Below are 24,244 nucleotides of genomic sequence, written 5' to 3'. Positions count from 1 at the left end.
AGTCCATTATTGGTATTGATGGGAGCCGACTTTCAGTTCGTGGTCTCCCAACATGGTTGTGGACATCCATGCGGCTGTCTCAATTTCTGCAGGTGTCAGAACATCTGGGGCAAACTGGTAAATGCTCTTGTTTTTAGCCCAGATGGAAAGAACCAGAATTATGGATCACAATATTCACAGTTTTGCTTGCAGAGTTTCTGGTGCAGAGAAGATTTGTTAGTCATATCTAATCATCTTTATTTCGCGTTTGTGTTGGCGTCCCTAATCCTGCTGTCAACAGACGTTCTTGGCTTTCATTTAGATAGAGCCATTAACACAATAACGCATTCTGGAATGCTTCTTTTTGCGAGAGAAAATGGGAAAATATGGGCAGTGAATCACCCAAAGAAGCTCCTGATCCAGTCAGTGTGGCAATAACACTCCCATCCGTGACAGGATGGGAGAGAAGAACATTGCGATGATGATTTCCTGGCAGCACAGCAAGTCTATATCTCCATACATTTATCCTGGCCATTCTGAAAAACTTGTAGCAACGCAGGTTTGAGCTAAATAATGAGACGGTTTTATTGACTGATATGATGCACTCAAACAAATCCAATTTCTCTGCTTGGACACATTTGAATGATAGTGGAGTGAACTATTTTCTTTAAATAAGGATGTTCATTTAACGTTGCTGTCATTGCCGTGATTAGTAGCTTATTAAAATTCCAAAAACCAACTCTGGCCTCCATTATTCTCCAGGGAAGATGCATAATTCAAAACCATCTTGAGCGCGGAGAAGCAGACTGCCGACAGAGTGTGATGAACACACACACACACACACACACACACACACACACACACACCCACACACACACACACACACACACACTCTGAGCTGGAAATGACCCCGTGGCCAAAGTTTGCCCTCAGCAGCAGCAGCCACTTTCTCTCCTTGTAGCAACTGTTGCTGAGTTCTGCTGAGGCTGCTGAGGTGCACCCGAGGCAGCAGCTCCCATCAGCCATTACCTCTGTCCTGTTTGAATATCTCGCTTTAAGTCCTGTGGGGTCCACGTATGTAAAAAGTAGCGGACAGAGGATGTGACATGAGGACGGGAGGGGGGCTTGAGCTGAGGGTTGGTAGTAAATTGTAATTGAAATCGCAGCCGTGGAGACATCAACCTTTGAGATTTAGGGAATCGGATTACGGTCACATCACACAAAATGCCCCCCCCCCCCCCCCCAACACACACACACGCACGCACACACACACAGCCAACCAGCCCCCTCCTCTTTCTCCTCCTTTCCCCCTCCTCCCCCATCCACCCCTACACCCTTTTTGAACAGGGGGGCCGCCGTGTCGTCTGTTTGCCACCGCTTGCCTCTTTGTTCACACTGCATTGCCTCTCTCTCTCTCTCTCCCTCTCTCGCCGCTTGTGAAAAGGTGGGGACGGTGGGGGCACCTTCCCTTGCGTGCGCGAGTGCGTGTGTGCGCGCGTAGCTATTCCGATCTGCCTGGTATGTGCGCACAGGCTGCGGATCTGCACGGAGGAGAAATAAAAGGGTTTGAAGAGGGAGCGGAAAAAGTCCAGGGCGCGGAGCAGCGGCGCGCACACGCACCCCTGATTCTTCAGTCCCCTGTTCGTCGTTTTGTCATCCGTGCAACCAATTTAGAGAGAGAGAGAGAGAGAGAGAGAGAGAGAGAGAGAGAGAGAGAGAGAGAGAGAGAGAGAGAGAGAGAGAGAGAGAGAGAGAGAGAGAGCACCTGCACTGAAGCGCAAAGCGTTCGCCCCCAATCCCGACCAGGCTGCCGCACCACTCAGACGCGTCGCCTCTGTCCGTTCAAGGTAGGAATAATAATAATAATAATAAAAATCATTCCGCATGTAAGGTTCAATAAACCAGACCTCGGGGTCAGTGTGGCATTTTTTCCCTCCCCTTTATAAAATTTTCAGATGCGTTGAGAAAGAGAGAAAGAAAGAAATAAAGAAAGGTGCTTGCAGATATTTCGGAACACTTGGGTGATGTACGCGAAAAAGGGTCAGGACAAAGGTTTCTGGGGGATTTCTGGAAGTATTTTCCTTTGACAAAATTCCTCCTGCCCTGCAGTAAAAGTATTTCCAGCGCAGATATCCGAGCCTTTCCTCTCGCACGGTGGCCGCTCTGGAGGTGCACACAATTCGCACCCGTTTGGGATATCTTTAATTATTAACAGGTCAGAGCCTTTCATATTGGTCTATATTTACGGACCGTGAAGGGGCATGCATAAATCATCTCCTCGCCAAGTAATCCTGTTTGCGTGTTCTCGACATGGTTCCCTCTCAGGAGATCTTGTCTTCAGAACTTTGGTTGTCTTACGCACATAAACACACATAAACACACACACACACACACACACACACACACACACACATACACACACTGCTACTCATCCTTCACTGCTGACACTTTGAAAATGAGTCAAAGGGAAGATTCCCTCTGCTGGGGGGCACCCAACTGTATGTTTGATGGAAATCTGCAGTGCTTAATAACTGTGAAAATGAGATCTTCTATCAGCCCACATCTGTCATCAGGCAATCATTTGGTTTATTACTTTTCCTACTTCATATGTTATCACCCCTTCTGTGTGTTGGAAAACAGTCCTGCTTTGGTCCAGCCGAGCCAAAATCACGAAACGCCTCGACAAGATGAGCGATGGCCTGGTTCCAAACAGGTGAATGGCTCTTTGTAATTCTCGTCTGGAGGACTCGCCTGGTCTGTAAACAAATACCGGCGTGCATAAGTCACAGTCAAGGAGGAGGACACTCCGGGTCACCTTGACAAATGTTCTGTGTTGTCTCAGAATATGGGAGTCCCAGCAGTCCATTCAGCTTCTGTTTACCACTCAAGTGTGGGGGAAAGCAAATCGTCTCCTTTAGCCTTGTTAGAACACTCCACCACCAGCTGTGTGTCAGTAACACAAAGCCTGGAGAGGTTAATGAGACGTCGTCATGCTGTCGATGAGCTTTGGATGTGGGAGGGGGGGGGGGGGGGGGCGCACACGTGTGGAGGGTTGGCGGGATGAAGCTGGAGTAGCTAAGGAGAGTGAAAAGTTTATAGCATGCATTTTTCATTCCGTCCATATGTTGGTGTGGTTTAAAGTGTTTTCTGTATCCAGTTACGAGCTCTCTGGAAACACAGGAATCACTCTGCACCAAAGAATGGAGAGATGACGGCGAAGGGAAGCTTGCTGCTTTGAACCTTCTTTTGATGCCAATTATTGCAGAAGGTGTATGTAACTGTCAGTGGTGGGCTATGAGGGTGGTCATTACTAAAGGCTGAGGTCGTTGCTGCATTACCATGGCTACGATGTTGCTGTGCTCATATTCAGGCGAAGAAGAAAATGGATAAAAGAGGAGGAGGAATGGAAAAATGCAGACAGAGCATTTGCCCAGGGAAAGAGATCGATTTTTACATCAGCGACGGCATATGCTAAATGCACGTGGTGTATACTTAGCTAGCAGGTGTATGTTAATGTATAAGGTCACTGTTTATAAGTAAAGTGGAGAAAGTGGACAGTCAGACATACAGGACCGGCATATTTTAGCCACAACCACAAATATGGGTACACTTTATGGTTCAGGGTCTCTTTATTACTGATAAAGTCTTAATACACAGTGAACTACTATTACATACATGCAGTTTAAAACAGAAAACATTCCACTTTTGAGTTGGCACATCTACCTTCTGCAAATTGCTACTAACGTCTTTTAAAACTCATCTTCCTCCTGTTGCCGTAGTGATCAGCAGTGCCCTCAACTGTGAACAACACCGCGGACATAAAACGCCGTTTTTATGATCTCTTTGAACTTTGTGGTTCATTTACAGCCAGAAGGAGAGTGGTTGGAAAAAAAAGCCCAACAACTGTGACTGAACCTGGCCCCGGGTTCAGCACTGGACAGCTCCCAAATCTAAGCGCCCAATAACCCGACCATAACTGTTTGTCAGATAACGAGCTGAGGAGCCGTTATGTTCCGAGCGGCCGGACCCAGGGCACCGTTTTCATCTCTGACTCACACGCTGTCTCGTTCTGTCTCGCTCTGGAAGATTCCCGCCAGATGCTTCCGCTTTTACCAAAACCAGGAAGAGATTGGCCGAATGAACCCATCAATCAGTTTTGGTGTTTAGCTTGGGAGGGAGTAAAGCGGCCCGCCGGGCCAATCATCGGGAGCGCAGCCGAGGTCGCAGCTGAACACTCGTTCGCACAAAGGGAGAGGTCCCCCTCTTTGTCTTTGGACAAGGGCTGTCCTTTAAGGTGGCGAGAAGTGGAAGACTGATGTTTGGCTTTCCAGCTGGCCTCAGAAAGGCTTTTTTAAGGTGGAGCCACAGATCAGACACAGGCTTGTCTGATTTAATGTCCCCTGTACAACAGATGTACAATCACAGCACGTTTCCTGTGGACGACGGCGTAGGTCAGCAGCATCTGAAGGACAGAGCTCCGTTCTTTTCTCCTTCCTCTCCCTTCGTTGTTATTCCACAGACGGTGCATCGTTCAAGATTAGGAATGCTTGGATGAAGTCCCAGCCGAGTGTGTGTTGGAGTCTCTTATTCCCTCACACTGATGATAATGTCGTTGTGCTGTGGTGGCCTCTGCGTGTGTGAGAGACTAAAACAATCAAGAGGATAGGTTCATCTCATGCACCCGATCCTTTATTGACATTGTTCCCCATATATAACGTCCCCCTCTTCACCTCTGACATCTGGTGTTTGGCCCAGCTGGGACCGGGGCTTCCGAGTCTGTCCCTATAGCAACATATATGTAACCTCTGACCTTAATGTCAATAACGACTTTATTGTAGCTACATGCATTGATGCCCGTTAATGTCGTCAGCTTGTGATCACACTCATCAATGTTTGACAGTGGGTCCACCAAATGATGGGTTTGGGTTTGGATTGGGCTCAGCCCCCTGTCCTGATGGTCCAGGGTTGATCCAAGGTTGACAAACGTCACATAAATATTCTTCTTCCATGTCATTGTGTGACCCTCAGGCAGCATCTGCTCAGGGTATCGGGAGGTGACTTTTTGGGATGAGAATTTTTGTCATTGTTAGATGAGTGAGTTCAGATCTAGTAACTATAGTAACGTTAGCTGCTGTCTGATGAACATGTTTAGTTTGACCTTGAAACCTGTAGGTTTTTCTCACTTTCATCACCCGAACTAAACTAAACTAAAGGAGTACTGCAACAGGGGAATGATAACTGCAATTTCATTTTGTCTCACATACAAGTAAAGGAATTGTTATTTTCAATGATAACTTTATATATGATGTAAATACCCTCTGGGCTTTTTATAAATGAAAAAAAAAGAGATTTCCTCGAGCAGTAAAAGGTTCCCGAGGTGACGAATCAGTGTATGTCTCTGGAATCGGATTCTCTCTCATGCAGTACAGAAATGAGAGATGATTGATTCAGCGTGGCCGCTGCCCTTGCTGGTTTCTATTTCCTCTAAGAGCTATAGAACTCGGCTCCCTCACATTCACGCCGCTTATAGAGCGGCTCCCTCAAATGTTAATTGATTCCCCCCCGATTCAACTCGCAGACGGATACTGAATCTTGGGCCCGAACGCAGCAGTGACCCCCGCGCGAGAGGAAATGAACAGTTTTGACATCAGTTGTTGCAGGTCTGCAAACCTCTAACGGGAAGTAATGGAACGTCAGAAGGCCTGTCAGTCTCTCCGGGTGCATGGTTCGGCCGTGCACGCGCGAGACATCATCGCGAGTGTTTCCGCCCGACCACAAGTTCAACAATCAACGACTATTAATAAATGAGGTATAGGTTTTAACATGTTTCCCTGCTGCCAAATCTGAACTGGCACTTCCCAAATGTGCTTCCCAGCCTGTTCAAATACCCTCTGTCAGCCTCTTCCCACTGAGCTCAACGGTGTCAGCCTGATGGGAAGGGGCGCATCTTAAACCAGACAGACTGTCAGCTTTTCCCCAATCGTCTCTCCATCTGAGGCCAAAGCCAGAGCTGCAGTAGCTGGGCGCGATTATTCACCGCGCTGAACACAAAAAGAGCATGTTTGTGTGCATAATGCATGAAGGCAGCGAGTGAGTAGCACCTGATTCGGCTCAGTGTTCTAAAAAGCATCCCGCTTTTAATTTGTTGAGCAATATTTCCATGCCAACTGGGCTAACGTCTCTCTTCGCTGTCAGACCGCCTCTGTGACAGATTGCAACTGTATTTCCTGATGAATAAAAACCAAGTAAAAAACGTCTGCCTGAGTGTGGGAGTTTGTTGTCGGCCGTAAATCAATTTGGGAATCCTTTTTCTTAGAAGAAGCATGTATCTTGTTCATCCTCTGCCTTCATATTCTTCATTTCTTAGCCCAGCACTTGGGCTGTCAGTGAACTGGAGGCCAAATTGTTCTGTTTACTCTACTAGCTGGAGGAAATATCTCAGACACGAGAGCTTTAGCTGCTAAAATTGACAATAAATGCTGTGTGTAAACATGGGGAGGTGGTTAAGCAATTTTCATTGAGGGAAAAAAAGGTAAAATATCAGACTGTTTGCTTCCAGAAATGTGCACCTGGGAAGTTTTTAAATCCAAGAGTGGAGCAATAATACAGAGTCGTTTCAAGCCAGTTTGTTTGTTTAGCATGTGTGTTTTATGGTGCGTTTACTGCTCATGAATGCAGAAGGTGAGAGTCACTGAGCTAAAGAATCTGCCCACACGCCAGAATACGGCCACACTTAAGTGCACACGTGCAGCATAAATCATTCATTTGAATGAGAGCATAAGGTCGTGGTTATACTTGGGGCGCATCGGCAGTAATGCATCAAAGGAACCAGCACCGTTAGCATGAAGATGGGAGCTGTGGCCCCAAACATTGTCTGCCACAACAGCCTGGTCTGTTAGCTCTGTCCAGATCACTGTCACTCCGCACGCTGGTGTTGACGGTGACCCGAGGATGCAACCTTATTCGCACGACATGGCGATAATGCGTCGGCTTGGACGTGGGCATTGAGTCGACGCGTTTCAGGACGCGGCTGTGCTTGTGTGACTGAAGTGGGCCGATTTAGAGGGAGGCGCACGGGACATGTGTTGTCTCGCGCTTGACAAAAGGTGCCACTCTTTAATATGCAGTTGGTGTCACTGTATGTTGCACAAAGCAAGCTGGTAAAACACTTGAATGGTGACCACAGTTGTACGTTGTGTAGCATCCATGGAGATGTCCGCGGGCTGTGCTCTGTATTCTGCTGCTGTGTGGAGCAGTCCTTGGACTCCTGCCAGTCCCAGGCTTTCCAACACAGCGCTCCCTGATGCTCTCTGCTTGAGAGACTGGGCAAACTTCTCGGTGTCACGACCCTCTCCAAGACTTAAGAAATCTTTTGTATCCCGCCCAGCTCGCTGAAACCGTCCTAGCAAGCTGCAAAGAGTCCAACAGCTCGACCCCAATCTGTCACAGCCCATCGCAAGGTGCTCACCCGTATTTGGAGGTGCGACGTCTCAAAGTGTGTGGCACGGTGAGGTCTTGACCAGTGAAATCTCCACAAAAACAACAGATTGTTTTCTAATGACAGTATGATTTAACAGGTCCAATTTAGAGGTATGTTTTACTTTGCCCCACCAGCTCCACTTGAAGACAGGGACCGTTAATTGATAAAGGATTGAACTGGTGTTGCGTAATCTTCTTCCTAGCACCAGGAGTGCTGATGGAATGGCTCGCCGTTACCCTGGTGTATGCAAATAGCTCTTTTGCTATCCGGGCTAAGTGATTCCCTTTATATAACTGAAGTCCATTTCGGAGGCTGTCAGAAAAATGTCCATCCTCTAAGCTGTGTTTTGTTGAAACAATATAGTCTCCCAGCTCCAGACCCGGAGCTAAATGCTTTGGTCGGTGGGCTGTGCTCAAATTTCCAACTTTTTTCTTGAAACTCTAGTTGATTCAGTCGAGCATTTTCATTATTTGTAACCTCGAACCGGTCTTAAAACGTGCTAGTTTTGACCAAATAGCTGGGACTTCAGCGGGCCCACATTGAATGTGATATATTAAAAAGATAAATAAAAAATAGACCCTGTTAATGACAAACAGTAGGTTTCATCTCAGCTATATTTCACATTGCTGCTTTAACTCCAAACCTCACAGATGGTGATTATGTCAGCTTGTGAAAGCTATGGCGACCAGCGTTTCTGTGTGTGTGAGCACTAACTGTTCCGCTTCCAGCTAAAGAACTTCCCCTTAAGCTGTTCTGTATAAAACCTGACAGGGCTTTTCTCTCACCGCAGGTCCAGGATGGCGCTCAGGGCAGCTGCGCAGCAGATCCTCCTGATAATGATGCTGCTGATTTCTTTGGGATCTGGTAAGTTCTCTAAATCAAAGGATTAACACCCTTTAAGGGATACGCAAGTCGAGTAATTGGGAAATAAAGAAGGAGCGCAGCGGCCGCTGGGAAATGTAATAAAAAAAGAAATCATTTCCCTTGTAGTTTCTCTCCGCCGCTATACAAACAAGACAGATTGAACTATTTTTAGGGAGTGCTGACATGTTGAGGATGTTTGCAGACATACCCAGCGAGACTGAGCTGGAACTCCTCCAAACCCATTAATGCAAGTGCAGCCACCCATCTGTTCCTTTACAACTGTGCATAAAATTCACATTTAGGGATCAAAAGGAAGCCGCGTCTTGGACATACGTGTCGCACGAGACCCTACGTGCACATAACTGTCGTCACATTTGGTCCGTAATTGTGAATAAAAGTGAAGTTGGAGGTTACCTATTGCAAGCTCTGGAATAAAAGAACAATTTGTCCTCTTGTGTGAACTTATTCTTGTAATATCGCTTGAAACATTCATATTTCCCATGATCTCATTTCTGTAACTATATCCAGAGACCCTGCAGTAGCTGGATAATAGTGTTTCAGAATTTGTGCACCTGAAGGATGTTAAACTAATATCCATCCCTGCTCAACCCTGTTAAGTTTAATATTTAGAACATAATTTATAGCTCCTGTTGGATATATTAAAGTAATTCCAGCTAATGGATTGTGGGAAATTCAGCACATATTGCCATGTTTAAAGTCTGTGGAGACTTAAAGCTCATAAATATTGTAGAATAAGATTTATTCTAACTGTAATCCACACAGTTCCTTTGGTTCTGGAGGATTATTGAGAGGAAGGAGGCGACAGCTGCTAATGACACAGCGGCCTTTCACGTCACCTGCAGCTCTCCCTCTCTTCTGTCTCCTGTTTTCCTTTTGTCTCATCTGTCACCGTCAAGCTACAGGACCCGCTTGTCGTCCTCCGTCTCCGTCCCTCCTCCTCCGCCTCCGGTTCTCCGTCTTTCTCTCTCCCACTTTTAGCGCATCCCGTGCTATTCCTGTTACTTTTGTTTCCGTGATTGTGTCCCAATCTGGTGGGGGGTAGAACTGCTCCTGAGGGGTTTAGCCTGTGAAATGCGTCCAATCTAAATGCAGATGGAAATATTCTTCAGTGATTTAATTCCAGGGCGTGCAGCATCTTAAATGACACTTATTAAATCAGCGTTATGTCTGTTAATAGCGCGTTTCAAGCGTTACCGTCCATGTTGTGGACACGCGGACTGAATAATGAGCATAGACTAGTTTGTTTATAACTGACCTTCAGATGAATAACAAACCACAAATACGACAGGCGAGCTTGTTGTCATGGTTACATTGTCACTGCACAGTAATCAGAGCGACTAAACACCTGAGGTTCTTTTTTTAATTGATATCCATTTTATAATTAACTGACAGCTGGAATTTGGATGTGGACTGAAAAAGAATGATTACATGCTGAACCTTCTCCCTGTGTTGTCTTTGTGTTTCCTGTATTGTGTGGCTGTTTTCTTCCTCTGCTCCCACACATCAGCCTCTAGTTACGGAACCTGTCTCTCTCCAGAAGTAATCTATCTTTTCTTCTAGGAATTGCCAAGCCCCAGGGAAGATAAACTCATTGAGTACATCCAGCTCCAGGGTTTCCCACCCACATTTTATCTGTTTTGGTGTTGAGTTCTCCCTCACACACCTCATCTCACCTACAAATAATGCCTTTACGGCTGCATCATACCAGCACTTAACTGAAATAAACCTTCTAAACACTCCTTAGTTCATCTCTTCCTCAGAAGGTCCTCTTCCTGTGGGTGATTAAGACCATAGATGTTGACACAGACCACATTGTCTGACATTTGTAATTCCATGTAAATCCCGTTTCATGCATAATTCTGAAGGTCGGACTTATTTCTGCATGAAAGTTGGAGAATGATTTACCGTAATTTGATTCTTTCTTTGGGAGATTCACTAAACATCTAATCAAACAAATAACTGCAGCAACAAAAGACATTTATCTGGTGAATGCCTACTTTACTCTCACACATAAAAAATGCACTTCAAGCATTTTAAATGTTCTCTTGATGTCCTCTGTTGGCTGCAGCCACCGCGGTGGTGAACATGCGCAGGATCACTCGTCCACCTGTGCAGCAGATGCTGGCCGGCAGAGCCATCCTCCCATGTGTCTTCACCCTCCAGACCAACTCCTCCGACCAGCCTCCCTTCCTCCTCTGGACCCATTCCAGGATACCAGCTGGCGGAAAAGGCTCTCCTGAGGAGCAAGTGGTGCTTTCTGCTAAAGGTGAGACCAGAAGGTGATGCCTGGTTTGACCAGTGACCATTATAGCTTCACTTAATTGTTTGATCCATTTGGTTATTTGGGCTATAAATGATAATCCAGGTTGTTAATAAACTGAGGTGAAAACTTCAACTTTTCAAACTCTTTGTGGAAATTAAAGCAGCTCTAGTCTGTATAAAATTAAGTCTGTTCACCACTGATAAGAAATGATTTCAGAAAATACATTTTCTGGCCCTTTCACTTCCGTCTTTGTGTCGCCCATGGACACTTTTAATGAAGAAGCTGTTTTTTCTGTGCCAAAGGTGACGTAATCAAGGTGAATAAGGCTTTCAGTGGCCGTGTCATGCTGCCAGGATACGCTGCCAATCCCCTGAATGCTACCATGGAGATCTCCAGTCTCCGCTCCAACGACTCAGGCACTTACCACTGTCAGGTTGTCATGGATAACGACTATGAGAGAGACACCGTGCCCCTGGTGGTCTCTGGTGAGTCCCGCAGCACCGTGGGAGGCTTCATTGCGAGAAAAAGCTCCAAGGAAAATGTTTTTACTGAGCAAATGGATCCGGAAGCATTGACGCCTCTGTTGGAATTCAGATAAACCCTGTAATTAAATTGATTTTTGTGTTTTATTTGGTTGAAGGCTTGTTGCGCTAATGTAAGGCAGATAATGGCAACTTTCAACGGGAGTGCTATCAACCCCTTCTCAGCCCTTTTATTTAATGAAAGAGTAATAAAATTGATTCACCATATCAATATTTTAATGGCTGGTTTAATTAATGCAGCTCGGTGCTCTCTGTGTGTTTGTTGTTGTTCCATCTATTTTTCCGCTTCAGCACTCCTTTAATTCCAATTAAAGCATCTGAGCTGAATACTAATGACGTTTCTCTAAAGAAAAACAGGTGAAAAGCCATTTGACCCGCTGTTATCCTGACGTGACTGTGTCATGTTGGATTATCTGCGTCCATGCAGGGGTGGTGTTTCACTACCAGGCTCCTGGCGCCCACTACGCCCTGTCTTTCACCGATGCCCAGCGGGCCTGCCGGGAAATGTCAGCTCAGATGGCCGCACCAGCCCAGCTGTGGGCGGCGTATTATGACGGCTTCGCCAGCTGTGCAGCCGGCTGGTTGGACGATCAGACTGTCCGGTGAGATGCTCAGCAGCATTCTTCTGCTCGTGTTCGCACGGTTGTGTTCCGCACAATACTTTAAGCGCTTACTGATTAGATCAGTTCAGGGTAATCATTCCTGTCTTGCTAAGTGAAGACAGCTGCTGTCTGAAGGCTACTTCTTTGTTTGCATGAAATCAAATTTCTTATCTAGCCCTTATCAATCGTAGCAAATATATGTATTTACTGAAATACGTTTGCAAAATTTCCACCGACAATTGAGTAGTAGGTTTATTTCCTATAAATCTTTGTATATATTTTGTTGCAATGTGACTTTTCTATTAATCACTGATGCACATCCTCAATGACCACAGGTTCATTTCCACTCCTGACTCCCACATGCTTGTCTCTGCAGCTATTCTGTCCAGTTGCCAGAGCTTGGTTGCTATGGACACAAGGAGTACTCTGCTGGAGTGAGGAACTATGGGAAGAAGGATCCAAAAGAGCTGTTTGATGTTTACTGTTTTGCACAAGAATTGGATGGTACACACACACACACACACACACACACACACACACACACACACACACACACACACACACAAATCTTATTTTAGCACTTTGATGCAGCATAAAAAGACAAGATATTTATGTATTGTTGAGGTGAGGGCACCAAAATAATGTGATTATAAGACTTCCTGTGAATGTGTGCTGTTTCCTGTTCTGCAGGTGAGGTCTTTCATTCCTCAGTTCCAGGCAGATTGTCTCTGTCCTCAGCCTCAGATCGCTGCGTGTCCCTTGGGGGGCAGCTGGCCACAGTGGGGCAGCTGTATCTGGCGTGGAAGGCTGGCCTGGACAGTTGCGCTCCGGGGTGGCTGTCCGACGGCAGCGTCCGCTACCCGGTGACTTGGCCTCGTCCCGACTGTGGAGGGAGCTGGCCCGGCGTCCACGCTGTGACGCTAAACAACACCCACGACAATGCGACGGCTCTGTATGATGCCTACTGCTACAGAGGTAATCTAACACAACAGGAAGCTGTTCGAACCTGTCAAAAGAAGTGTTGTAGCTATGGCAACACTGATTTCTGATCCACACTGTCTGTCTCTGCGTCATGTGCTGTAAGTGTGGAAATGCTAGACAGATGAAAGGAGTGGCAGAAACAGAGGATTGGGTGTGTTTGAGAGACAGTTGATGTAGTTCAGACAGTTTTGTGACTTGGAAGACCAGAATACCAACAGAAATTCTTTATGTTTTGGTTTCTAGGTAAGGTGCAAACCTCAGATCCCATCTCCCAGATCTACTCCTCCCTGTGGAAGCCCTGGAGCTACCTCACAGGCTCCAGTGAAGCAAAGCCAGCAGGGACAGATGATCCAGACGTGACTTCACAAACCACCTCCATCAAAGGTTACTTGTTTTTTTTAAAGAAATCTGAAATTGGCAGATCTGTGGCAGCATAAACCAGCTGGTATTATCACAAATACGTCCTCCACAGGCTCCACGGAGACCAGTGGTGATGTGCTACCTTCAAACTGGACAGGACTGGTGGACCTGGAGGAGGAGGAGACTAATCCCAGCGCTAATGCGTGTAAGCGTGATTTACAGTATTTTGATGCATTGCATGGGTGATCTGAGAATAAAATACTTTACTGCGATCTCAGCCTCAGACCCCTGGTCCTCGGAGTCTTCAGGGTCATTTCTCACTCTCCATCTAATCCCTGGTCAAAACTGGTTTGACTGGGGGGAGTCCTTGGAGCCTGGTCTTGGCTCTGAGGAGTTTCTCCGACCCCTGGTCAACCCCACTCCTGCTGAGAAGAAGGTGCTCCTGCATTTAAACTTATTTTAGTTTCCAATCCAAAACGTCACCGAGGCCAGACAATTTTTCCGCCTGTTGTTTCAGGCTATCTTAAAGATCGTCTCATCCATTTCGAAGCCCTGGAACTACCTGTTGGGAACAGAAGATGAGACTGAAGCCCCGGATAAAGCCCCCACCAGCAGGTCAGGGGGAGCAAAAGAGCCTACCACCAAAACAGCGGATGAGTCGGACTCGTCTACATTATCAGGTGAACTGGTCCTTGGATGAAAGTCTTTTTCGACTGCTCCTCAGTTCATTAATGTAGAATCTTTGCTACAGGGTCGTTGATTTCACTCCGAGACACTCTTTGAGGCTGCTGTTGTCTTTATTTCTCTTTCATTTGCCCTGTTTGGTGTGTCTCTGTGCTCTGGCGTTTTATTTCCACCGTGTTTCTCTCAAATAGGAAAGATTACGTGAGTAAAAGTTTCGCCGAAATCTGTAAATTACACTCAGATGAACTTTTCTAATGTATACCATTGTGTATCGTTTCAATGTCTCACACTGTTGTTCAGTGACACAGTTTGAGAGATTCCCAGTGGTTATTTTTTCCATTGCCTGTGCAGAGAAAATCCGCTCTCAGCTTTGTGTTTTGCAGCATTATCTCTGACTGAATCCTCTAGTCTCCTGATCCCTCCTGTTATTTTATTTTTCTCTGTTTTCTGACCTCTGCAGGTTTGTTTTCGTGGGGAAGTTCATGGTTCACTGCTCCCGCGAGGGAAAACTCCACACCGGCTAGTGAAGACTCATCCACCCGCCTGGGCTCCACCTCGGACGCCTCCGATAACCCGACGATGGTGGAGAGCAACAAGAGCTTGGAGAATTCGGAGTGGCACACCTTCACCCCTTTCAGCTCTGCAGGTGCTGTCGCGTCGGTGGGCGGGGTGAGCGTCGAAACACAGACCACGGTCCTCCCTGAAGCAGTGACGACGTCACATCGGCGAACGAGCGGAAGAGGCAGAGGAAGGGGAAGGAAGTACAAGGGGGAGGACAGGAGCAGAGGAGAAGACAAGGTCAGAGGAGAGACCGAGGGGAGTGGAGAAATTGCCGGCGTGGAAGCAAAAGGAGAGATCCAAGTGTCCCGTCGACCAGTTGGCACCAGTAAACCAAGAGAGCGATCTAGAGAACGGTCTAGAGAGAGGGGTCACAGGAGGGGGCAGTTCACCACTACCACAGCTGCTGCCCCCACCACCAACGCGCAGGAGCTCACATCGATGACCACAACAGTGTCTGAGGGCACGGATGTATCTACGTCCGAATCCACCTCGGCCTCGCCTACAGAGGCCCCCTCCTCGGCTCCCATGCAATCTTTGTTCATCACTACATCCCTGTCTCCCTCGCCACGGTCACCATCTAAATCCCTGCTCGAATCCCAGTCTCCGTCTGCGTCTCCATCGGAGGCCATCCCATTTTCGTTCTCAGTGTTTCCGGCCACATCGTCGTCCTCGCACGATTCCCCTACCTCATTCCTTTCTTCATCACCAACCTCAATCTTCTCTGATTCCTCATCACAGACTGTTGGATCAGGAGATCCCTCACTCTCTCCTCTCCCAGACAACCAGGACAGCTCCACTAAACCCCACACATCACTTAGGTGGGTCCCACTGGAGTCGGCTGTTCTCAACAGCTCTTTGGATTATCCTCCTTTACTGCCGGTAGCAGCAGATGAGGAAGAACCGGCTTGGTCTCACGCAGTGGGCTCGGGGGCTCTGTTACCTGGCAACTTGGAGGAAGAAAGCAGCAGAGGAGGAGCCAACATCAGCACCACATCTTCTCTGGGTCCAACAGGTTAGCATTGCTTGCGCATTTCCTACGTTTTCACCTTGTTAATGGCTTTAATGCTCATATTTCTGTATGTACATTTCCTCACATTAAAGAGTTGAAATGAAATTAGTCAGTGTTCAACTGGAGTACTGAACTCCCTGACGACCAAAAATAACAAAACCAGCATATATTTCTTTTTGTAAAGTTCTCGCCAAGTAACCAGATGGACACCTGTCAAATCAGCTCAGCTCAGTGGTGGTTAGAACAAAGGAACAGCTAGCTTGGCTCTATCCAGTTTAAGAAAAATTGGGCTTCCTGCAGCTGTGAAGGTTTGTGATGAAAGTGTTACAGTGTGAAGTATCACTGGAACTTAAGCGGAAAATGTAACTGAACTTTTTTCCCTTTTGTTGTGACAGTGAACATGCATATTCAGGTAATCGAAAAAGCAGGAATTTTACCATCACGAGTGGCAGAAATGATTGCCTTTTAGTTTCCTCCTGTTAAGCCACATATAATTTTGCAACAACTGCATTCACGGTCTGTTAATTAGGACTGCAGCATGTGATATGAGAGGTTAGGTGGTCTTACATCCTCTGGATTCATTTCGTTCCCACTGAGAAAGGCCGGTGTCATATTTGCTGCAGGCATGGTCGAGCTGAAGAGTCTGGGGATGGAAAACAGCTGTTAACAATATTGACCTGAAGCCAAGGGCAACCACCTGGCGCACCTTTGTACAGTGCGAGGGCTTCACTGATTGACTAAGAACCCTTAACGTGATGCAGCCAGAGGCTCATTAGCGGACAAACGGCGCTACCGGCGCTGCACAAATGGAAAGCAGTGCTCTGGGGAGACTCAGCCGAAATGATATCTTTCAAATTTTCATCTCCCTAACACACTGTCTGGTTTCACTGCTTCGATGCTCCCGCCCCCCCCCTTCCCCGCACCGACTGGATCAGGATGCACATCATCAAATGATTCAATCAATGAGAGAAGAAGATACAAATTACAGCTTCAGGTTGTATTCATGACCTTCAGTTGCACAACGCCGGGCATTTAAGAGGAATGGCCACGCTACTCCATCTTTGTAGCGTCACTCATTCACAGAAATGCAATCATGTAAGTCCATAATCATACAAGCCTTATCACCATGTTCTGTTGTGGCCGCGAACATATTAGCTGGATTTAGCTGTTGCGGGTTTATTGTCGTTTGCTCTCGAGGTGTCTGTCATTTGCCGGGCAGGAGATGGTCGGAAATCAGCTCTGTCTACAGATCATTGATTTTTCTGCACCACTCGCTTTAATGAACGACCGAGGTTTATCTTTCACGCGTACACACACACACCCACGCGCCCTGGTGCTGCGCTAAATCTGCTTGTCATAACACTGGACATCCGTCAAGGCGTGCCGTGACCTTGACTGATGCCGACAGTGCAAGAGCACTCCAGCCTGAACCGATGTGCATTAAACGCAATGGATGGTTGGTTTCAGCACCTGACCTCAGCGGAATTTAAAGCGTGGGCATTCGCCGCTGACGCTCCTGAAATCTGGCATGTGGCCGGAGACTATTGGGGTCCTAAACCCTTTCTGCGAAAGCTTGTTTTGCCTGCTGTTGAGAAGGTTTATTTAGCAGATGTGAGCATCGGATGTTTCCTTAGCCTCAACGCTAATCGCAGCCAAGTATTGATTTTCACTCACCATAGCTTGTGAACACAAACGTACACAGCTAAACCTCACACACCACCTGCTTCTACTGAAGAGTGTCAGAGGAGAGCATAAATGAGAGGTGTTTTTTGAAGCCCACAAGTTTGAGTGGCTCAGTGCAGAAACATGTGGTCGTGCGTCAATTGAAATGCAAATTTGCAACCGTGAGCGGAGACCACACAGGCACGCGTTTAGCGGGTGAATAGCGCGGGCCGTGACTCTCAGCAGGAGGTCTGCTCATTTGTGTGTAGGGTAGCTGATGTCTGAAGTTCTCACGCTGACCGGTACACACGACAAAGTGAGCCAGGGCCTCCCTGGGCCATATGGTTACCATGACAACTGTGGCTGTGAGTGGATTGCAAGGTTGATGCTCCCTGGCTTCTTTGAAAGGAGACCAAGTGTGAAATGGATGTGCAAGTCCAGGACATTATCAGCCAGGTCCCCCAGAGTTTAAGACAGCTTAATTTTCCTCACCCACATAAATCGCTCTGACAAACTGATGAAGCTCTCTTTTATAATGTGACTAATTAGATCCCCTTTTCTACCCTCTGAACGTGCCCTCCACCCCATCCATCTGCCGTTTTTAGTCGAGGTGGACCCCTGCGTGACAAACCCGTGTCTGCATGGAGGGAAGTGCCTTCCTCAGGGAACAGGCTACAGCTGCTACTGCCCACAAGGATACGCTGGGGAGAACTGTGAGATCGGTGAGCAACGCAAACACACACGCTTACGCTTACTCACTCACTCCTCCCATGCAGATGCACATACACACACATGTGTGCGGCCCTGTTTTGGGTAGCTTTTCTTTCCTTCCTGTTAATTCTTAGTATTTATTTACAGTGAATTGATTTCTCGTCCCTATAAAATAATCGAGCAGATGCTTTTCCTGGTCACATCATAAAATCCATTGATCTTTAATTTGGCAGATGCCACTCACTCATGGACTTTATGGTCCTGCTGACGGCGAGATTCTGATGAATGATGTTGAATCTGTTCATCTCCAGGTTTCTTCTGCTTTTCTTTTGGCTAACTTTGTTGGGTTTGCACGACTTTATCTCAAGGAAACCTGAAAACCGCAGCACTCTCAAGAGCCACTGTTATCATTTAAGTGCTAACTTCATCACCCTTTTAATGATTCTTTTTTTCATCTACTTTAAGCTGCAGAGCGGTGAAATCAGGCTCTTTCAAATTAAATGTAAGATTAATATTTGAGTTCCGCATTTGTGTCCGTTTTAACCAGAGAGTTATCGGTTGTGATCTAAGCTTTTCTGAAGTGAGACCTCTGCGCCTCAAAGCAGAAGACCACACAGATGCGATTTGACATGCTGGCGCTTGAGAATAAGTATGCTTTAATAATCCTAATTTGTTCCTTAACATATGCTCACTTCATTAGGTAGCCACTCCTGTGGGGAGCGATGGCTTTCTGAATAAATGAGCCACACAGCGACACACTTATCTGCATTCAAAGTCCCATTTGGGCTGCAAAGGCTTTAATTGATACACGGCGGGTGCCAGGTATTGTCTTTGGAAGACGGACGGACGATCGACTGACGTGGGTAGTCTGCGAGGCTTTGTTATGGATTTGCCGACTTTGCAGTATTATCTCCATGAGGAATGGCGTCCCGTCTGCATAATGGATGAAGGGGGACGAGGGGACCAGACTTTTCATGTCCAACAACAAAGGGATGAATTGATTTTAAAACGAGAAAAGGAGTTAGATTCACTGTAAGCTGGAAATCACTGGAGGACATCAAATTTGCCCCCTAATGTTTTTACAATAACATAATTATGTTTTCAGTATAATTATTATTTCAGCATTGTTTCATTTTATTGGAGGGGTCTTCTATACAGTGTCTTTTTTGCTACAGCCTGATTCTTTTGTTTTAAATGTATGTGGTTTTAAACCAGCTGCCAAAAAAGGTTATTTCATAATAAAACAGTGACATTTGGAAGGAAAAAAAACAATCTCAGGCTGTCTTTGCTTTTAAAAGACATTTTTATCTCGAGAAGGCGGAGCTGGATAGACGGATGGGAAAAAATCGTATTAGGATGAATCTCTGGTTTCAGTTTGCATATCTGGCCCGCTGTCCCCGTGAAAAAGAAAATCTACAGTCACAGCTCAGAATTTGAAATTAGATTAGCGGAATTCAATTTAGGAGCAAGGTTGAAAAACTGTGCCTGACACTTGTACCCAGAATCATCCAAAGTTCAAATTAGTCCTTAATTCTTTCTCTTCTTTGCAAAAGCACCCCCACCTGCACCCCCACCCCCAGTATGTGTTAAGTTATAAACTTTTACCAACAAGGGAAGCTTTGTGTCTTTATATTAAACCGTCAATATCTGAGGGAATACTTTAAAGTTCAACTTCCTGCAAGTTTTGATTTCTGGGGTCCTAATAGATTGCACAGCCTCCATTTACAGTGATAAAGTCAGACAGATTGTGCAGAGCAAAACTACTCCCCGACACCCCCATTTGCTTTTGTTTTCCCCCTGCCGTCGGGTATTCGTTGTAGCCACAGGCTTCTCCAAACTGATCCTGTGCTTAGTTTAAGTCCAACATCCTGTTCCGTCGCACAGGTTCAAAACAACAAAACCGACGTGTATTAATTCAGGCCAGTAAATACATAGAAAAGGATGTAATTTCACTTGAAAGGCCTTGAAGTGTCCTTTGAGCCCCTCTAATAAGGAATGTGAAGGGGATTTGACGAGGCGTATTCTGCTCACGCCCTGCTTGAATTGTGAGCGTACTGGCCAGGATGGACGCCGTTCCCGTCTAAAGCAGGACTAATGACCAGCTCGCGTTCACATCAGCACACAGACGCACTCTTATATCTGCCGCTGAACCGATCCTTTTTAATCAGAGCCCTACCGAGAGCCTCATGCCTCCTGCTCTTCCTTGCAGATGTAGACGACTGCCAGTCGGAGCCGTGCGAGAACGGAGGCACCTGCATCGACAAAATCGACTCGTTCCTCTGCCTCTGCCTGCCCAGCTATGAAGGCGACCGGTGCGAGAAAGGTGAGGACGACACACATGTGCGGCTGGATCACAAACCAGTGTCAAGTGACAATGAGGATTCCGTCGATGCGGGATGCTGTTGCACAGCATCAACGGCTCAGCAGCCACCGCGGAGAGCTTGTTAGGATACCCAGTCATCTGATTCTAACAACACAGCCGCCAGCAGCGCTGGTGGAAATAATCCTTATTAGGATGCAGCTTCTTTTTTATTTTTTTATTTTTTTTAAACTCACATCATGTCAGTGTCTCGGCGCTGATGGCAGACAGTGTGTAACGGGACAGACTGAAGCTGCGTGCCCAAAAATGTGTTTTTGGCTTTCAAGCATCAGTTAACATTTGAGTTCCAGCGCTGTAAGCACGCCAACACTTCTGGCAGAATGACTCGGTTGTCTGTGTCTGCTCCAAATTATGAGCTATTTTTATTGATATATAGAACGCTTTCATGAGGTACCCTGTATGTAGTTCAGATGTGCCCTGTGGGATTTTTATTTCCTAAAATTAATTCAATAAAAGGTTCATTTTCAGACAGACATTTTCATAGACACACCAAAAAAATTAAAACCACCTCAACCAAGCAGTGATCTTCCATATTTAACCTCCTCCTCCCCCTCCTGTGTTGCCCAAGCCTAAATAGCTCTAATGAAAATGAATGGACTCTAACCTTTCTGGTTAGAAATGAATCCCCAGGCCTCGGTGTCGTTGATAAATTTTAATAACGCAGGGACAGTAGGTCACGTATGCGTAGAGGTGGCAGCAATTGCGTCTAATTGAAACTCACATGCTCATCGGCAGGTTTTTGTCTTCATCTTTCTGTTCGGAATAGGCTTCCCTCCCATCTGACCTGCTTATTTTATCCCTCTCTGTGTTGCGGTGTATTCCTTTACACCATTCATCTCATTTCCCCTCCTCTCTTCTCCCTCCATCTCAGACATAGAAGGCTGTGAGCACGGCTGGAGGAAGTTCCATGGCCACTGCTACAGGTATGAATTATAAAAAAATATACAGAACTTTGCCTCAAATACATCAGGCGTCCCGCAGCCATGTTTGCCTCCTTTATCTGCATTAAAGCCTGTCCCGGCCTGGAGTTATTCTCCATCAACCCGGCATTTAAATCTGCCAGGCTGTGTATGAAATATGTATTTACATATCTGCTTCGGTGGTCTTTTCCCCACAGGTACTTCACACACAGACACACTTGGGAGGATGCAGAGAAGGACTGTCGAGAGCACAGCGCCCACCTCAGTAGCATCATCTCTGCTACCGAGCAGGAGTTCATTAATGGTACGTAAATGTTTGTCTTTCCTTGATCATCGCAAGGTCGAGTCCAGCTCGAGTCTTTCTGTGTGCAGCCTGCGTGTTCTCATGCGTTTGTGTGAGAAATATGCACCTACTGCATGAAATTTTATTCCATATACACTTAAGGAAATTAAAGACTCATTTGAAGCATTCATCAATGTTTTATTAAGAAAAAAAATCAATTTCTTTTATCAAAGGTCTGGGTCATGATAACGCCTGGATTGGACTGAACGATCGCACGGTGGAGGAGGATTTCCAGTGGACAGACAACACCGATCTGGTCAGTAATCATTTGCTCATGTAAGGATAAGTGGCATGATTTATCCTTTCAAATCTTTTTCTTATCACCACTGATTTTCGCCATTTTCTTGGAAATATTCCACCTGCTAAACTGAACATCAGCAAAAGTAGTTTTATCACTGCCGAACAACCTGGAGATTCCCAGGGTGATGCTAACAAGTCTAAAAGAGAGGTTTTTCTGTCACGCAGGTTTATGAGAACTGGAGGGAGAACCAGCCAGATAACTTTTTCGCAGGCGGGGAGGACTGCGCGGTAACCATCGCTCATGAGGAAGGCAAGTGGAACGACGTGCCCTGCAACTACAACCTGCCCTACATCTGCAAGAAAGGAACAGGTAAATGGGAAATGCCCACAATGGAGATCTCTGTTAGCTCTGGCAAACGTGTTTTCCTCTCCCTCAACAGCTCAGAAATCTGCTGAAAACTGCAGAAGCTTAAGAGCAATATCAATATCACTGTTTTCCACCTGCTGTCTCCTTCCTCACCCAGACAAACACTCACACCCATATTGCCATCAGAAGCCGTGGTCTCAGTTCTTCCCAGCGACATCATTGTTCAGACAAAACATTCCCTGATGTTCCCCTGAGCTGAGATCAGCCCTTACTCACCCACGCAGGCTTTGTTGATCACTGTATTGCGATCTTGCAATAATGCTAATAGGGGCACATTCATACACAACACTGCCACCTAGAGGCCACCTAGAGGCAAGATACACCTGAGCAGCTTAACTAGTTCCTCACTTCCACCATCGGGGACACCCTCGATGGTTGTCAACCTTCATTATTCATGCCCGCCGTGTCACCCCCTGCAGTGTTGTGCGGAACCCCGCCGGTAGTCGAGAACACCCATTTGATTGGCAGACGGAGGTCACATTATGACATCCACGCCGTGGTCCGCTACCAGTGCACCGAAGGCTTCTTCCAGCGCCACATCCCTACCATCCGTTGCCGGGCCGACGGTAGCTGGGAGAGACCCCGGATCATCTGTGCAAAGTGTGAGTGTGGGATTGAAAGTAGTTGAATTTTATTGAAATCCCTATTAATACATTCTTCAATCTTTTTCTGAAGCCCGCCGATCACACCGGTACAGACGCCACCGCCACAGTCAGCACCGTGAGCGCCGCATCCACCGGAGGCACGGAGGAGAAGGACACAGGGCCAGAGAGGATGCACACAGCTACTACTAAACCAAATAATACTGTACCACATCTGCAAAGCCTAGGTGCTAACCGCGGCCCGTAAAGACATCACCACACACCGCTCCCGGCTCCCCTGGCCCTGCTTCTAATCATGCTCCCTTTAGCTTGATCCCCTCCGGATGAACAAAGCTTCCTTCTTACAGCTCCAACAACCACCGCTTGTTTTGGTGCTTCTTTTCAGTCTCGCTCCACTTACCTTTAGCCGAGGTCCAACGCGAACACTAACAACACTAACTGTGATTAACCCTTAACGTCCGAGTACAGTGGCCCCTCCGTCTCAGCTGCATCCCTTAAACTGACAGAAACGCGTGTGAGGTGCGTGTTTGTGCGTGCGTGCGCATGTGTGCATGTCAGAGAGAAACCTAGAACCGTGCTGCGTATCTTTTGTAACAGTTGGATCGTTCCTCTCAGCAGTGGTCTCCCGTCTTTAAGCACACATGTAAATGATGCCAGGCAGCATCCCGTCCCTAGTGGTTCTCAGCATTTCCTGTGTGAACTAGCTGTTATTTTCCCATAGAGAGGCGGAATAGACAGTCCTTTTCATCCCACTGACATGCTTTTTCTAATACTCCCCATGGTTTGCTGTTACTTTACTATTTATTAAAACTACTTTGCTACTAAATGTGCTTGTTTTTTTTTTTTTACTTATACTTCAGAGAGCTGATGTAACATCGATTTTCTAAACCAATATTTGAGGTACACTCGACTAGAAACAAGATTAATTGTTTGATTCCTTGTCTGTTGTAAATATTGTGAACAATGTTCCTGACTGATCCTTGCTCAATAGCTGGACCTAATCATATAGATCCCTCTATAATCAGCTAACAAATGTCCCACTGGTAGTGTAGATGGGATTACACAAGTACTTGCTGATAAAATGCGCGACTCCAGACTTGTTTTAAGCTCTGCACGGCTCCATGATTTGTAGAAGATCACTTTTTTTTGTCTTATGGTCTTGGATATTTGATCAGTCATGGACTTTTTTGGTGTTCTTATGACTTTTTTGTCCTGCTGTTGTACTCCATTCTTAATAAAGTGAGAAAATTCCATTAAAAAAATGCATCTTTGTCTTTAGTTGAAGCTGATAAACATCTTGGTAAAGACTAGTTTTGATCAAATTGTCAGGAGCAGATCTGCTCATATTTGCGGCATTGTGAACATGTAGCTCCATTAACTCCTCCTCACACAGTGAGAATACCAATATTAACATGCAGCTAAACAACAGTGTGAGAAGCTGTTGAAATTTGGACTCCAGCTTGACGGATTCCCAGTTTTGCTGCAGCAAGGGCCTCAGACAGCTGACTCATTTCAACGCTATTTGACAGCTCACCTAAATCCAGGGTTCAGTTCTTATCACTGTGACAGCAGCGATAACTGGGCCAACGTTTAGGTAGGGCAAAATGACATCA

General features: G+C 46.4%; 1 protein-coding gene across 3 annotated transcripts; it reads left to right on the top strand.

Annotated features, from left to right (window-relative positions):
* The first annotated feature begins 1,441 nt into the window (after positions 1 to 1,441).
* Positions 1,442 to 23,893, top strand: LOC101063313 (neurocan core protein-like). 3 transcript variants are annotated; one of them, XM_029831275.1, is made up of 21 exons: positions 1,789 to 1,826; positions 2,620 to 2,692; positions 8,250 to 8,323; positions 10,413 to 10,610; positions 10,910 to 11,092; positions 11,577 to 11,751; positions 12,128 to 12,255; positions 12,442 to 12,726; positions 12,976 to 13,116; positions 13,205 to 13,297; positions 13,371 to 13,528; positions 13,610 to 13,772; positions 14,237 to 15,349; positions 17,614 to 17,730; positions 19,929 to 20,042; positions 20,971 to 21,022; positions 21,217 to 21,323; positions 21,536 to 21,618; positions 21,828 to 21,972; positions 22,449 to 22,631; positions 22,705 to 23,893. In XM_029831275.1, the coding sequence occupies exons 2-21, from the start codon at positions 2,667 to 2,669 to the stop codon at positions 22,821 to 22,823; spliced, it is 3,657 nt and encodes a 1,218-aa protein (XP_029687135.1). In that variant the 5' UTR covers positions 1,789 to 1,826; positions 2,620 to 2,666; the 3' UTR covers positions 22,824 to 23,893. The 3 variants fall into 3 exon arrangements, with proteins under 3 accessions (XP_029687136.1, XP_029687135.1, XP_029687137.1); XM_029831276.1 differs by lacking the exon at positions 2,620 to 2,692 and having other exon boundaries at positions 1,442 to 1,826; XM_029831277.1 differs by lacking the exons at positions 1,789 to 1,826; positions 2,620 to 2,692 and adding an exon at positions 7,408 to 7,486.
* Positions 23,894 to 24,244: the final 351 nt, after the last annotated feature.

Source organism: Takifugu rubripes, chromosome 22 (assembly GCF_901000725.2).
Source record: "Takifugu rubripes chromosome 22, fTakRub1.2, whole genome shotgun sequence".
NCBI lineage: Eukaryota > Metazoa > Chordata > Actinopteri > Tetraodontiformes > Tetraodontidae > Takifugu > Takifugu rubripes.
This window is presented reverse-complemented; position numbering and strand designations above follow the sequence as displayed.